We start from the raw sequence: 16002 nt of genomic DNA on the forward strand, positions 1-16002 counted from the left end.
GCTAATATCAGCAGAAACATCCTTCTTCCTCACAAGAAATGGGAGCAATTCTCTGTTGTCTGTCTGAGGCTAGATCCCATTTCAGACTCCAGATAATGAAGGACCTAGAGCAGAAAGACATTTTACTGCTTTTTTCCCTCTTTTCCCCTTTGCAGCTCTACCAAATGTAAATGACTGAGACCACAAATTGTGGAAATTAACTTGAAGACTTCTCAGATTTCTCACCCAACCTTCTTCTAATCCACAGAAATATCCTGTGTCAGTAGAAAGCAAGATGTTGGTAGTGACTATTACTGTGTGAAGGAATACTCGTGCATTAACATATCAGTCAAGCCAAGGGAAATTGCACTGGGTTGACAGGGTGCCCATTCTAATTGAGTCAGTTATCATTTCTATACAAATAAAGTACAAATAGGTTGTCCACAAGAAGGGTACTTATTAAGCAAGGAAGTTAGGTCTTAGAAAATAGAAGATAATAGAGACAAGTGAAAATTGCTTGAGGTTAAGCTAAATCTGCCCTTGGAAAGGAAGTTGAAACAAGCAATAGTGTAACAACTGCAATACAAAGAAGGAAAGAGGAAATATGCCACTGATATGAGAATGGCATGGAGATCAGGGATAATTCTGGATTAGGTCTGAAAGAGTGTGATTTTAATTTTTGTTTCTTTCAGCACTGGGCAATGAAGATGTGAGGACAAGGGTTAAGAAAAGTGAATGTATGCAAATGGAGTATGTGGTAGCTGTTCAATAAATTATTGTGCTTGCATTGGGTTAATGGATGGTTGCCATCCCCAGCTCTGAAAGAGCTGGTACCTAAAATTTCAAGAATTATAGTAAAGTCTTTTAATAAATCTTACGAGGCTGTGTGCAGTGTAATATGACAGCAAATTAGCAGGGACACCATCTATAGTTAGAAGGGCAAAAAATGTAATTTTGACAACTGTAGACCAGTTAGTCTTTATTGTGAGGCTTCAAAGTAAATTTGGAAGGAAAATGTTTTTAAAGCATGGATCCATCAAGAGTGAAATTGAAGTACAGTTTTCACACAAGAATGATCATGCAAGTATTCTTCTTTGATATGATAACTGGTTAGTTAGACAAGGAAACTTTTTTAACATAACCTGACACATAAGCTTATAGGTTGTGCCATATGGAAAATTATTAATTACAGTGGGGAATGTGTATATTGTTACTTTACAAGCAGGCACAAGCTTAATGTGGGAAATGCTGCTTGGTGTTAGCTGGGTTCACACAGAGTCTTGTTTGGAAGAATGGGCACGTTTAGCTCATGTCTGTCTTCAAAATGTCATGTACCCATGAAGGAGATGAAGGATTAGTCAAAGGCAATAAGGAACTAGTTAGCAGGAAGGCAGCAGCAAACAGCTTTGAAGGAAGAAATGTTAAGGTCCAAGGATTTCACTAGTGGAATTTCTCTCCAATTTCTTACCAGTTGGTGCTGAACCAGTTTTCTTTAATGGTATCATTGAGAACCTTTGGCATGAAGAGCAGCAGTGTAGCAACAAAATTCCTTGATGAAACAGGGGTGGGAGTTGTTAATAAGACATGGAGATATTATTAATGCAAAGTAGATTCAAGCTGTCTTGCAGGAAGATTGGGATGGCCTCAAGTACTGGGAAAACAAAAGCAGTGGGGTAGGATTTTGGTGCCAAGTGTAAGGTATTATCCTTTCAGGATGAATAAGTTTCCACTGTCAACTGGGTAATACCAGTGTGCTGGAGAACAGGCTGGAGGGTGATTGTGAGCAAAAAGAATGCAAGAATGTGTCAGGTAGGAGGTTTCCACTGGCATTAGTAAGAGTACTGAGGAGAGATGTGTTTAAATTGATCAGGGTAATGAGGAGCCTGCTTAGTCAGAGGTAACAAAAAAAGTTGTTTGTTTAGCCTATCTCAGAAAGGAAAAATAAATGCTTATTATAGATACAGATATATAGATACATATGTTGAGGAATATATATGCTGTCTATAAATGCATGAGAAAATAAATCAATTGAAAATAAAGCTATGAAAATTTATTAGTCAAGTTAATTGGATTTTTTTTCCGTTCTGTTGAATATTGGAAAGTCTTACAAAAGCCATCTCTCACACAAAGGTGAGGTTCCAAAGAGATGGTGACAGCATAGGATGCTGTGTGTTCTTACCTCTTTCAATCTAGATTACAGTTGAGGGTGCCCATGTTTGCCCTACAGGAATTAGGAAAAGATAAAAACTGGTTTTACCCTCTGTTTTCCTTTGCTTAAGCCTTGTATTTTTCCAAACTTTGTGGTAAGAAAGCACATAACATTGTTCCTTTAAATGTTTTGATGCAACAACAGCAAAAAGATCAGTACTGAGATTTTCTTTAGTTGAGATCAGCTATTTTAAGTTTGATAGGTAGCAATTAGATTATATATTTAATTGGAAAATTCAAATCTTCACCAAATAACTGCTAAAATGCAAAATGAGAAAGTAAAGAAACGAGAATTCTCCTCTGCAGGAAGGCAGATAGGGGGCCAGAGAATGGGAAAGGATCTATGCAAATTAAACCGAATATGAAAGTGTAGGAATTTCTGGACAAAGAAAAAAAATTAAATCTTCAGAAATATTTTTCACAGTATCTGAGTGATCAGAATAGCCTTTCAGGGTTAAACAGGAATTTTGCTGAGAGTGACACCTGTACCAAAAGGTGACCAAGCTCAACTCTAAATTGACCTTTCTAAGGGAAACCACCACCAGAGGAACCTGAGTGTAATTCTTCTTCTTGCTTCTTCTTTACCCTACCTTCCAAAACAATTTAATCAAAACAAATCAATTTCTGTGAAAAGTTCTGATTTCCACAGCTTGACATTTTCCAGAAGAACAATATTTTGTTAAAAAGTTCTCAAGCAGCTATTGTTATTACTAGAGGTGAGCTCATGCAGGATTTTTGCCATGTGCACTATGGATAGATTTCAATATACATTTAGGAGTCTTCCAAATTCTTTATAGTAGAGCAGATGCCATTGTTTTAGTTAGCAATTTAACTTGGTGATGGGCACTGTTTTGCTTTCCTTCTTCTAGTGAAGGAAGGCATCTCTGCCTTGGGAGGATATTGGTCTCATTTATTTGTGTTTACCACCCTTCAGGCCTGCGAAACAATGGGTCATTTTGTCACATGGCTGCATGCTGTGCACAGAGACTCTTGGATTTTTGTTGGTCTCGTGAAGCTTCCTAGTATCAACTCCACTAGAAATTACTAAGGAGACTAACAAATGTCTATTTTTCTTGCCCTTCACTTGTAGCTCTTGGGTTTGTTGGGTTTGGTAAAATCCAAATAACTTGATTCTGCTGTTATTTTTATTGGTATAAACCCAGATGCAAACCCAGTCCAATCAGTGCCATTTTTTTCTGCTGAAAAACTGACATAAATAAAAGTCTTAAGACTCTAGTGCCTCTGACTCTTGTCCTGAAAGGCGAGTGGAACATTAGGTGTATTTTTTATGATAGTTCTCCAAAGAGACTAGCCGTTAATCTCTCTGAGTAGGTGTGTCAGCTGCAAACATTTCCTTCCAGTCTACCATTTCAATCACACTTCACAGTACACTGAAAATTGGCAAGGACTTAATTACTGGCCTCTAGAACAAACCACCTACTTTGATTCAAGCGTGTTTTCCAATTTTTAAGAATGTTGTTTCACTTACAGAACAGTATAATTACAGAAAATAGCTTGGTTTGGCTAACACCTTGTGTTCTGTGAGTTCTGCTTGCAAGGCAGCAAGCTACACCAGGCAAGAGGCTCACCTGCAGAGGATTTTAACCTCTTGCTGACAGAAGTTAGGGCTTGCCAGCATCCAGTACATTGTTTTTGGTATCAGAAGCTCAAAACCACTGTCACTCAGATGTTAAACATTAACACTTTCTGCTTTTAAAGCAGAAGTTAAGCTACTTTCTTCCCATATAGTAAGAAAGTTTTTATTCACCAGGGAACTTCCTGTTAAAATTTTATGGATGTCTCTCACAGGAGCAATTACAGCAGTGGGGCCTGTACCTGGGCAGTGCAAAACCCTGGGTGCAACACAACCCACCGAGCAGCACGCTTCAGAGACTGCTTGTGTAGCTGCATTTGTGCAATGCAGTATTCAATAAAATTTGCCAGGAATCAGCCAAGTATCCAGGACATGATTAATCAACCAGCAGAATGAATTGCCCATAGATGACTGGGAGTTGACAGTAAACAGTAAAACACCTGCCTTGAGGACTTACAGTCTTAAGAGACAAACAGGAAACAGAAGCAAGTGGGAGCTCTGTTTTAGGAGAGAGATTTTGAGGCATACAGGCAGAGCTGTTCATGATTATACAGTGAGCTTGGCAGACTTAGAGGCTGAACTATGTGCATTTCCCTTCATGGGTTTGTAGCTCATATAACAGGTCTTTAATTTACCAAGAAACTTTTCCGCAACTGTGTCCCAAAGAGTTGGCAGAATCCACAGTTGGCATTTTTCACACATGTGCCTCTTGGTTAAGGGCTCTACAATTTGTACAATTAATAACTTACACCATGAATTAAAAACATTGGAAAACAGCCCAATGCTCAGGCTCATGTGTCAAGGAATTGCTGTGGAAGCCTGATCTTATTTGTTGTTACAACTATAAATCATCCGCTGATTTAAAAATAATTTATATGGTACCTGGGCCCTCAAGGCAGTCCTGCAGTGCTATTGAAATTGGACTTTTAAAATTAATGGTGATTAAGTTATAGACCCATATGAAATATGCATGAATACTTATTTCTCCCTGCCTCCTCTTTAACCGTAAGGCCTGTTGGGGCTGGCTACCTTCCTGACTTACAAGCCACATGCTGCAATTTCCATTACAGTCATGAGTCACACTCCCTTCAGAGTGAATCAAGGATGGGAGGGGGAGTATCCGGTGGGGTTCACAGATGGGAGATGACAGTGATTGCTTAGGGACTCCCTCACCCCTCTATAAACCAGATCCTGGGTGAGAATGCACACAGATCTCAGCCTGTGCTGTTGGTGCCAGTCTCTGCAGTCCCTGCTGGCTCGTTGCCTGCCACTGCTCAGGGTTCTGGTTATCCAGCAGCTCTTCTGCTGCTAACATCAGCCAGGGGCTGCCACCATGGGAACTGCCCTTAACAGCCAGGGAGCCATGTGCAGACCAAAGTCATGTGTCGGTAGTTTCTGGCCAAGGGACTTGCTTCACTGTCTGTGTGTTGGTTACCAGTTTTGCAGTATAGCAACACATATATATCATATGAAATAAGTTTGCTGATAACCACTTGGCTGAACTGGAGAGTTCTAACCTTAGGTATTCAAAAAGCTTACTGTATACATGGGAGAAGCCATTCAAAACATAATTATGCTAGGAAAAAAAAAACCAGCAAAAAACTAGAAACAATTTCAGTGCTAGAAAAAGAGGGGATATTTCATAAGAATTAAATAGGCTGGGATAGTGCTCATTTCCTTCCTGGTAGCTGGTTTTAAATTCAGTATGCAAATAATGTTGATGACTGATGCTTTAGATGTTGCTAAGTGGTGCTTGGCCCAAGTCAAGGACTTCCAGTGTTTCATGCACGGCCAGTGAGGAGGTACACAAAAAGCTGGGAGGGAGCCTGGTCAGGACAACTGGCCAAAGTGGCCAAAGGAATATTCTGTGTATAGAACATCACACCCAGTATATAAAATGGGGGGAGTTACCAGGAAAGGGTGTGATCATGGCTCAGGGACAGGCTTGGCATTAGTCAGCAGGTGGTGAACAGTTGTGCTGTGCATCACTTGTCTGTCTTGGGATTTATCTCCCTCTGTCCCTCTCCTTATTACGATTACTCCTATTAGTATCATTATTATAATCTTTTACTTTGTTTCTATTATTTAACATTTAACTGTTCTTTTCTCAATCAACAAGTTTGATTTTCTTTTCTTTCCTGATTCTCCTCACCATGCCATCAGCGGGAAGAAGGGGAAGTGGCCAAGCACCTGCATGGTGCTTAGTTCCTAACTGTGGTTAAACCACAGCACTGCATTACATAACAGTATAACTCTATGTGTGCAATTGTAATGGTTGAAATGATTGCACAGATTGATATGTTTTCCAAAATGTATGGATATCCTGAATAAACTGGTTATCGGTTGTTTATCATTTCACAGGCAGAACTGATAGCTTTGCAACAAGAAAAAGAAGCTGCTCTCCAACAGTGCAAAAAACTGGAAGAAGAAGTCCAAACATTGCGTGTTTATTACAGGTAAAATGATTGATTCTAATATGAATGAGTGACTCATAGGGGAAATTTTCTGTGCGATGTCTGACTGAGTGAGGAAATGGCCTTATCAAATAGGTATTTGTTGGGAAAATTGTGAATACATCAATGAATCAAAGCCTGCATTTCTGCTTTACTGCTCACCAACCATCTCTTTGAAATAGGAGTCCTTTTCTTATAGCCTGAATTTTGTATTAGTTTCTTTTAAGGGAAGTGAAAAGTTGGTGATGGTTGATTTTCACACTAAAAAGCTGTACTATGGCAATGTGATCACTTAAAAACATGTGGACAAAAGAACCACATTACATAAATGCTTGTTTCTTCCCTGATTGTTTGCACATATCTAACTTAGTCAATGTAGATTTTAAAATAATAAACTGTGTAATTCTAAAAGACTGTTTTCTTCTTCAACTCTGATATATTTACCTTTTATTTCCGTATGCTCTGTACGTAGATTGAGAGAAATACCCATTCTCATTAATTTAGGTGGGCTGCACTGAACATTTGCATGGATCAGTGGGTTTTAGTCCCTAAGGAAAAGCTCTGTGTGGTCCAGTGAAGGAGTTAGGTTGTTTTATGGAGTGATGTTGGGTTACAGCTCTCATTTCTTCCTGACCTCCTGTGTGAGAGGGGGTACAGAGCTGCCAGCAGGTTAAAGGCAGGAGAATTGGCATCAACACAGCAGAAAATTGTGAATCTGAAGGCTGAATGTCTGTGATGAGGGATGTGGGCTACAGAGGTAAATAATAAATATAATGTGAATACTATACTCATTGGAAATAAAGAGAACTAGTTATGTCTAAAAAGCATTTGAAATAGCAGAACTGTGTATGTTTTCAGTGTTTCAGCATTCACAAGTGAAAAATACTCGGGTTTCTAGAGGTTTTTCAAGTTTCCCCTTCTCATTAAGTTTATTAAAGCCTTGGAGGGAAGTTTCAAAAACAACTTTTGTTCCTAAATCTCATAGGCATTTATTTAAAGCCTGTTAATAGTGAATAGAAACCCCAAGCAATTTGTGATTATTGGATTTAATGAATTTGGTCAGCATTTAGTGTGTGCACAAATTATGGTATGACTTACCAAGCTAAAAAGAATTTGTTATGGTGCCCTTACTGCTCATTTAAATGTTTATTTTTTGTAATAATTTAAAAAACTGAAATGTAATCTTTTAAAATTGGTATTTCAGAGATTAAGAATTTGCTTGTGTTGGTCTATGCACACTGTAGGAGACTTTTCACTGATTTTTGAGTTATATTTTTGGCATAGCCTATCAAGTTTGCACTAACATACAATGTTTAACAAGTATAGTAGGCAGCAATGGCCATTTACTTGTGTAAATGCTTTAAATCCCAGAAATATTAACAATAATGAATTGCAGGAATCAGCACTAGAATGTACCATGTTATTAACTTATGGCTCTTAATTTGAACAGCCAAAATTTCACTGTAAGTGGCTGACAGCATTTGCAAAATCTATCCATAAGGTGTGGAAATGCTCACCTGCTTATCCCCTGGGGCAAGAACTCATGTATCACTACTGATTTATACAAGTTGTAACATCTAAAGTAGAAGATTTTATCTCCTACCTACCTCACTGTTCCAGAGGCTCATGTCTCCCAAAGTGGACCCACAGAGTGACTGATGGAGGTTGGCAGGGACCTCTGGAGGTCATCTTGTCCAACCTCTGCTCAAGCAGGGCCACTGAGACCTGGTTGCCCAGGATCATGTCCAGAGGTCCCTGCCAACCTCAATCAATATTCAGTTTAAGTATGGAGATTCCACAACCTCTCTGTATGGAAACATTGCCATAAAGCATACAAAGACGTGACTTGAAAAGTCAGAGGCCACCTGGAGCTGAACCTGCAAGTGTTGTAAAAGGCAGCAAGGACTCCTATAAGTGCATAAGCAGCAACATTTGATGTCTCAGGCCTATCTTTTTACTTGATTATAAATTAATTACACCATTATGAGGATTATTATAAACTTCTTAACATTTTGGTATCTACAGCCCTTGCCATCCAACAGTGTGACAGTATTTTATGCACATGCCAAATGAGACAGAAAAGAATATATGTCACATGTGCATAAAGCTTTGGCGACTGTACCAGGCCGAGGGTGGGATGGCCACAGTAATTACGAATGACAAGGTAGACAGTGCATTTCCCAAGCCATCCCAAATTAATGAAATTTTTCACTCTGCTTTGTATGTGGAAGGGATGCATGTATAAATGTCTTCTGGGTCTTTTTATTTCCTCATAGGGTTTGCCATGCTATGGTAGTCTAGAATTAGCACCAAGAGTGTTTTTAGACAGACTGTTTTGAACTGGAGTGGAAGTTGGCTGCTTTGATCCAAGCAAATATGAGTTAGCTATATGATTTGCTGTTCAAGACTGTATTCCCTGGAGTTCTTCTCTTTTCTGGATTTCAGAATTCCTCAGCTAGCAAAATAGAGGCTTCCACACATGCTCCAGTCTTCATCTGAGCTGTAAAGCTGCAGTGTGACAATGCCGGGTGCACATTCCCTTCACCTCCTGTTCTCTCATGTCTTTGCCAGATTCTTACACTTTCTGTCTTAAGCCCCAGCATGACAGGGGCTTAAGAATTTTGGCTCATTTGGTGACTTCTTTTGCTCATAGGTCTTCCCTGGCCTTACAAAAAGCATTTCTCCTGCTTTATTCTTTTTCTCCTTTTTTAGCTGAGATTTCTATGAGTCGTGGTTTAAGGAATGGTAGTTCCCAATGTAATGTTCCTGCTGAGACTCTTCAAACCAGATCCCACTCACTCATTTGCCCCTTCTCCCTCCCACTTTCCCTACAACAGGATGGAAAAGAGAATTGGAGGCACAGAAGGTGAAGATCAGGAGTTAAGAATAATTTACTGGAAACAGATGAGACAAGAAAACAAACAGTAACAGCTACAATATTAATAACAAAAGTGTACAAGAGAGAGGGAGTGATCCACATGCACAGTTCTCACCACAGCTACACTATCCTCATGGGAAGGAGCCCCTTCTCCCCAGAAGAGACTCCCTTCTCCCCCCAGACTGGAAAATGTCATGAGGTGATATGGAATATCCTCTGGGTCACTGCCATGTACCCTCCTGGGTACTGCACAAACTAACCCTGTCCTGGCCAGAACCAGGGCACTTCATTATCCTTTAACTTAGAAGAAGCAAATTTAAGAAAACAAAATCAAATAAACAAACAGAATAAAACAAAACAAAAAACCCAACAACAGTAAAGGAAACCAAAAAAACTAGAGGCTCACATTAAAGCACACAAGGAATAACTGCTTCACTTGTACTTGTGCCTTAACACACAATAACATGTTAAGGATTTGGCCACAAAATAAATGACTGTGTGCATATATTAACTATTTTGGATGCATAAATGTGTAAACACAAATTTTACATTTTAATGCATGTAAAAAATGCATTAAAATGTGCATTTTTATACCAATCTGACTTTCACTAACATTAGTATAATCTAGGAAAAGTAAAGTATCATTTTATCATACAAAATCAGGGGAGAGATACTTAGGTCCAGAATATCTGTGTGTGTGAAGTAAGTACCCACAGATGTGCCTAAAGGAGGGAAACAAGTGGAGAGCTTCAGGGGAAAAAAAAATTCCCTTTTTATTTTCTCCAGAGGGAAGATTCTTTGTATCTAGAGTACTGCAACCAGTTTTGGGTCCCCAGTAAAAGTAAGACATCTATAAATTGGAGCAAGCCTGACAGAGGGCAACCGGTTCGGTCAGGAAGCCATAGCATTTGCAATGTAAAGAGAGACCAAGGGTACTGCCCTTGTACAGCCTGGGAAAGAAAAAATATTCCTTTGTTGGCTCCAGGGAGACCTAAAGGCAGCCTGACAGGGTCTGTGCAGGGGTTGTCAGGAAGGGCATCCTCTTCACAGTGCTCCATGACAACAGGGTGAGAAACAACTGACTTGAATTGAAACAAGAGAGTTTCAGGCAGGTTACAAGGGAAAACTTTTTCACCACGGGGGCTGTCCATCATTGGAACAGGTTGCCAGAGAGGTTTTGCCATCTCCATCCTTGGATATTTCCTAACATGATAAAGTCATGAGCAATATGGTGTGATCTCATATTGGTATCACTTTGAGAAGAAGTTGGGTTGGACTGGAGACTGCCAGTGGTCACTTCCAACCTCATTATTCTACAATTCTCTGATCTGGTAACTGCTGCTGTTTGAAGATGTTCATTTTTTTCCCCTCCAACTGTGAAAGAAGTCTGTGTTGTAAACCACACTTTTGGTAAAGTGAAAAGCCAATCCTAACTGAAACTGGAGCTTCATGGAAAGCTGGAATGGCCTAAACCAAAGTTAAAATGAGATTTTTCAAATAGAATGAGGAAACATTTCTTTCCCTCTGAATTTTGTTTTTCTGAAAAGCATATCCCAGAATAATTTCAGTCTTCTTTAAAAGGGACAGAGAAGTGAAATGGAATTAAAAAGGAGGAAAAATCTAATTCAGATACATAAGGAACAAGAAGCTGGCTACAAATAAAGTTTGCCCAGTTCTGTGCTTCTGTTTGTTCTTCTTGTGCTGTCTCTGTGTCAAGTTTCAAAAAGAAAATTTTGTTTTCTGGATGCTAACTCAAAAATACATAGCAGAAATTTGCATAACTGTTAGGAATAGCTTACTAATATAATTGTTTCAACACAGTGCTCTTTAAGCTAGAGATTAATGCAAATAAGATCCTGAGTGACCAAAGAAGGCTATATCCAAATAACCAGTTTTGAAGTACATGGGAATCTTAATCCCACTACTTCTTTCTCACATACCTCTGTTGTTTGAACATCATCACAAGTTTTTTATTTGCATATTTTTCGGTTATGTGATCTGTCCAATTCTAAAATCAGGTTCCTTCTTCCCCTAGATTTCTATGCTGAATATGACACCATATGGTATGGGATATGCCTTTGGTCAGCTGGAGTCTGCTGTTCCAGCTCTGTCCAACTTCTTGGGCACCCCCTGCCTGCTCACTGCTGGAGGGGTGTGAAAAGCAAAAAAGGGCTTGACTCTGTGTGAGCACTACTCAGGAATAACTGAAATATCCATGTGTTAGCAGCGCTTTTTTTCAACACAAATACAAAATTTAGCCCCATACCAGCTACTGTGAAGAAAATTAATTGCATCCCAGTCAAAAGCAGTATAATGTTGCAAAGTAATTGGAAACTGTAAGTTATGGTGAGCATAGGAGAAGAAAAAGATGGTTTATTTTAAAGTTATGTGATGGTTCTCAACGATGAAATACAAGAATAACTTCAGTAAGGCTCCTTGTATTAATAAGTACAATTACCTGAAATAAGTATTTTTAGATTCAAACTTTCAGTTAATATGGGTAACTTCTATGCATGCAATGCTAGCAGCTTTCTTGCTCCCTAACAAGTTGTAGCACTTTTTAAGTTAAAAACTATTGAAGAGATTTAACAGAACTTAAATCTACAAGTTTCAATGCTTACAGTACTTCAGTTGGAATACTTGGAATTCATGTTTAAGTGGCACAAGCAAATGTTCTAAATAGCAGTTGGTTTTATGGAGGTCCATATATTTTTCCCACAACGTCTTTTGTAGAATGACATGGAAGTTCATTCTTTTAAAGACTGAGATCGATAGATGTGAAAGTCAGAAATCAAGAAGGTTCTTTATTATTTCCCCAAATGAAGGACTATTGGCACAGGGACAAACTCAGTTTTCATTTTAATTACAGAACTGAATCACCCTGTAACAAGAGAAATAGATGAAGAAAGATACTTTGTAAGTCATTACTTCTAGTCCTGGATAAAAAGACTTTTCTATTCAAGCTTTGGATACAGTTGTGTGTGTTTAATTTACTTCCATTCTATAGTTTCATGACTGATGTTATGGAATATAATACTCAGATGGTGCCATTTCAACCATACTCCATGGGCTCTGTGTATGGATATAGAATGGTGTAATTCTTGCTGTCAGAATGTTGCTCTCATTCCAGTTTTAAGGGCTATTAAAAACTATAAATTATTTCTACTTAACAAGTCAATATTCATTTTCAGAGCCACTGCAGTAGCAAGTCAGAATACAATAAATACCCTAAATAGTCAGATTCCTGTACTCTGACTGACCCCTGCTCAAACATTTCAGCCTGTTTGTTCTGCCATCTCTTAGTCTCCTTCAGAGTTCTCTCAGTCTAGATTTCCTTCAGGGGAACACAAAATGTAGCAGAAGATTGGGCTGCTCTAACATCCAGTTTCCCAGCCCAAATGAACTGGAACCTGTTTACAGTGGGATTAGTGAAGCTGCAACCACTAGTGCAGAGTGGTGATCTCAGTCCTTCTTCTCAAGCAAAAGTGGACTACCTTGAGCACCTGTCCCAGCAGTTTACTTCAGAGAACTAACTGGTCTTTTCATACCTGTTGTTTTTTTTATCTCACTTTTTCAGTTATAGCCGTTGACTCATTTTCCTGCTCTTTTCATCCTCTCTGCTTGTTTCTGTTCTGGCAGTTGCTGTCATTGTTTCAGTGCTAGTTGCTTGAGACATAACATGGTGTAATTACTGTCATTTAGAAGAATGACCAATTAATGGTACTCTCTAAACCACACTGTTATTTTGGCAGTAAAGTTTTGGGGAAATCATGGAGAAGACAGCAGTTCTTTTAAGTATTCTCTGTCCTTGCAGCAGTGACTTCTGTTTTATCAAAGAGTTTCAGACACCTGACAATAAACATAAACCTTGAGCTAATTCAATTTCCCACTTACAAGCACAGAAGAGGTTCTTTTCTATACCAAAGAGAGGATTGGCTTGGATATGCAGTGGGAGACCATGTAATACGTGATTTGGAGGAACCTAACCTGCCCCAGTAAGATGCAGCCAAACATAGAGAAAGGAATGATGCTGTAAGGGAACACTAAGGTGTTTTATTTTTGTCTTCTGTTATAACAAAGAAGAAGGCAGGGACCATCTTTCTGTTTGTTTATTGAACTGAGTGTCAAAATTAGTAGAATATTGGGGTGGAGAAGCACTGCTGTCTTTAAATCAAATTGGTTAAAACCACATCTCTCAGCAACCCGTGGAGGTTTCAATGAATTTTTAGTCAATTTGTGGGGGTGAGGGGAGCCAACACCCTGATAATTTGGACCTGGGATTTGGAATCTGTTTGTTCAGTCTTGTCCTCCTCTGTTTTGTGCTTTCTAGTGGGGTGCTGCAGTCCCAAAGTGATGGGGATTTTAGGTGGGTCTTTGCAATCTCATAAGCGTTTTCCCACTAGTAAGCACCTATGTCTCCCAATGGCTTCCTTCCTTTGTCACTTTATTGCTTGTGCAATCACAGCTCTTGTCAGTGTTATAGGAGATAAAAGTCCAAGGTTTGGAGGCTGTTTCTGAGCTGGATCAGACAGCCAAATGGGGGAAGACTGATCAGTGAGCTGCTTTGCACTGGAAAGCAGCTGCATGAAGTTTTACTGGTGCTACTGAGATGGCTGTATTTCTCAGTGACTTGGTGCAGGTGAGCAGTAGAGGCAGAGCCCTCCCCTGTTCTCCTTGTGTATTTCACACTTTATTGAATTTATTATCCTCCTGTCTCTGCCCCATTTCCAGACTTCTTGTTCTCCAGCTTGGAATTGATTATTGTCTCACTTTCTGCATTTGTTCAACTTTCTAACAATATAGTCAGAGAGACTGACTTTAGAGATAAATCTGTGCATAGGAAAAGTTCTTGGGGGCATGGCAGACCAGACTCACATCTATTCTCCAATTAGTATTTGACCATTTACAAAGAAAAGGGATTGTGGAGAGAAACTCCAGTATGTCCTATAAGCTTGGTGTTTACAGTGGCAGTTTGGCAGGCAATGAGAAGGCGAAGCAGTATCTGAACCTGTTGGGGGCTGAGGGGTGTCCTTTTTTTGCCCTCCAATGAAATATTTTAGCCATCAGCATGCTCTTTAAGCTGTCTGTGTTTCTCATTCATTTAGAAACACGGAAAAAAAAAAAAAAACAACCTTGCAAATGTTTTGCTTCTTGCCGTGACATGACTTTAAAAGTTTTCCTATCTCACTGGGAAAAAAGAATTTAGCATGGCAAAACAATTTCCAGCTCGGCTTTAGTGATTTATGAAAACTTTGAGAGAGAGGAAGCACTGAACTGTCAAAGATCCAAGGCACCTGATGGAATAACAAGCCACCTCACGCCATCCCTGCAACCAGAATGTAGTACACTCAAATTGCCTTGTGCTGCTGTGGGATTGGTCTGACCTACACTTTATGAAATCTTTGTGCCTAAAGTTTCCAGGGGCTGGCTCTTGGCCTTCAGAGGTGCCTTGCCAATAGAAACACTAAGCAGCAGGTCTGAGGAAGCAGCATGAATATGGACCGAAGAGCCAAACACACTCCGTGATGCCGTTTTCATTTGCATCGTGCACTATGCTAATTCCACTACTGCTTCTGTTACTGGGTGTTATAGTGGCATAGCTTCTTTAGTTTTTCAAATTAGTTGAGGACCAACCAGTCACTTTTTGTGCTAAGTACATTAAGGCTAGAAGTACTCTACAGGTCCTTATACTGTATTGCACCAGACTTGAGCCGACTTCTCTACTTATTTGCTGTCATGGGGTAATGTGAACTAAAACAACATTTACTTTGTCATTTTTGCTGGAATGGGCCTTTTCACGTGGGTTTCTGTTCTTCTCTAAGAGCAACAATTTGCCTGACAGAATGGAATTCCTTGCTATTGGAGGCTGATATGGTCTCACGACTCTGTATACAGGGCCCTGCTGGCATTCTGTTCACAGCTGTCCTTTGCCTGGCTGATTCCTTCACCTTCTTTTCTACCTCTGCTCTGTGTTATTTTCTGTTATGACTTCCTTGGTTTCACAGTGAGCTGAAAAGTCTAGGAGGTGTAATTTTGTTCTGTGCTGTTTGAAATAAGTACATAGAGATGTCGAGGAACCATTTTTCAAAGCTGTTAAAGCATAATAAAATTGAGTTCTTGGAAGGTTTAAAGTCTCTGGAAGAACTACCTACAAGCAACCCACTGACTGCTACTTGTATTTTGTAGATAACAGTACAAAATATGAAACTCCTGTAGAAGTACTTGTAAAAATTAGGATGATGAGATCACCAATGTGATCACAAAATCAAAATTGGAGAATCTATAAAGAGCGTATGCAGGATTATGGAATCTGTTACCTGATAGAAAGGGTGTGTGGCCAAAGGCTACGGATTCTGATTCTGCCACTGAAATGTTGAAATGCTGGATGAATATAGATGAATCACATTGCTAAACTCTGCTTCAGCTGCTTTATTTGTATAAACTGAATAAGAAGTTTTACCCTTTTGCATAACACCTTTAGAGACTATGAATATGCAGGTACTCTTGCTTTAAAATGAAAGAAGGAAAACAGATACAGAATAAGAAGCAGCCCTCTCTAGAGCAAGTTAAAGAAACACAGGAAAACCGTGTGTGTAATAAGAGGCATTTGGAAGACAGATTTTCCCATGAGAAGTTAGGAAGAAAATCTAAAAGTGTAAAAGAAGAATTTGGCTTGCCCTATAAATTTTGTATGAAAGGGAATTCTTTTGTTATTAATATGATATTTAGAAATAAAGTAATAACATTGTCAGGAGGACTTAAAATGCCATTTCATTTTTGTTGGTTTTTCACAGGACATGTTTTTATGTTAAAATGTCAATTCAACAGTTTTGAAAAATCATGAATTTGATGTGTTTCGGTTCAGTTCTCTTCAGCTGAAGAAATGAAAC

General features: G+C 39.2%; 1 protein-coding gene across 3 annotated transcripts in view; it reads left to right on the forward strand.

The window, feature by feature from the left end:
• MIPOL1 (mirror-image polydactyly 1) overlaps nt 1-16002 on the forward strand; it is a 162475-nt gene that overhangs the window by 104508 nt on the left and 41965 nt on the right. For all 3 annotated transcript variants that reach the window (XM_015631290.3, XM_015631286.3, XM_015631287.3), the window contains one exon: nt 6143-6237. In XM_015631290.3, coding sequence (XP_015486776.1) covers nt 6143-6237 — 95 coding nt within the window. The remainder of the gene's footprint in view (nt 1-6142; nt 6238-16002) is intronic.

The sequence above is a fragment of the Parus major genome, chromosome 5, assembly GCF_001522545.3.
Source record: "Parus major isolate Abel chromosome 5, Parus_major1.1, whole genome shotgun sequence".
Taxonomy (NCBI): domain Eukaryota; kingdom Metazoa; phylum Chordata; class Aves; order Passeriformes; family Paridae; genus Parus; species Parus major.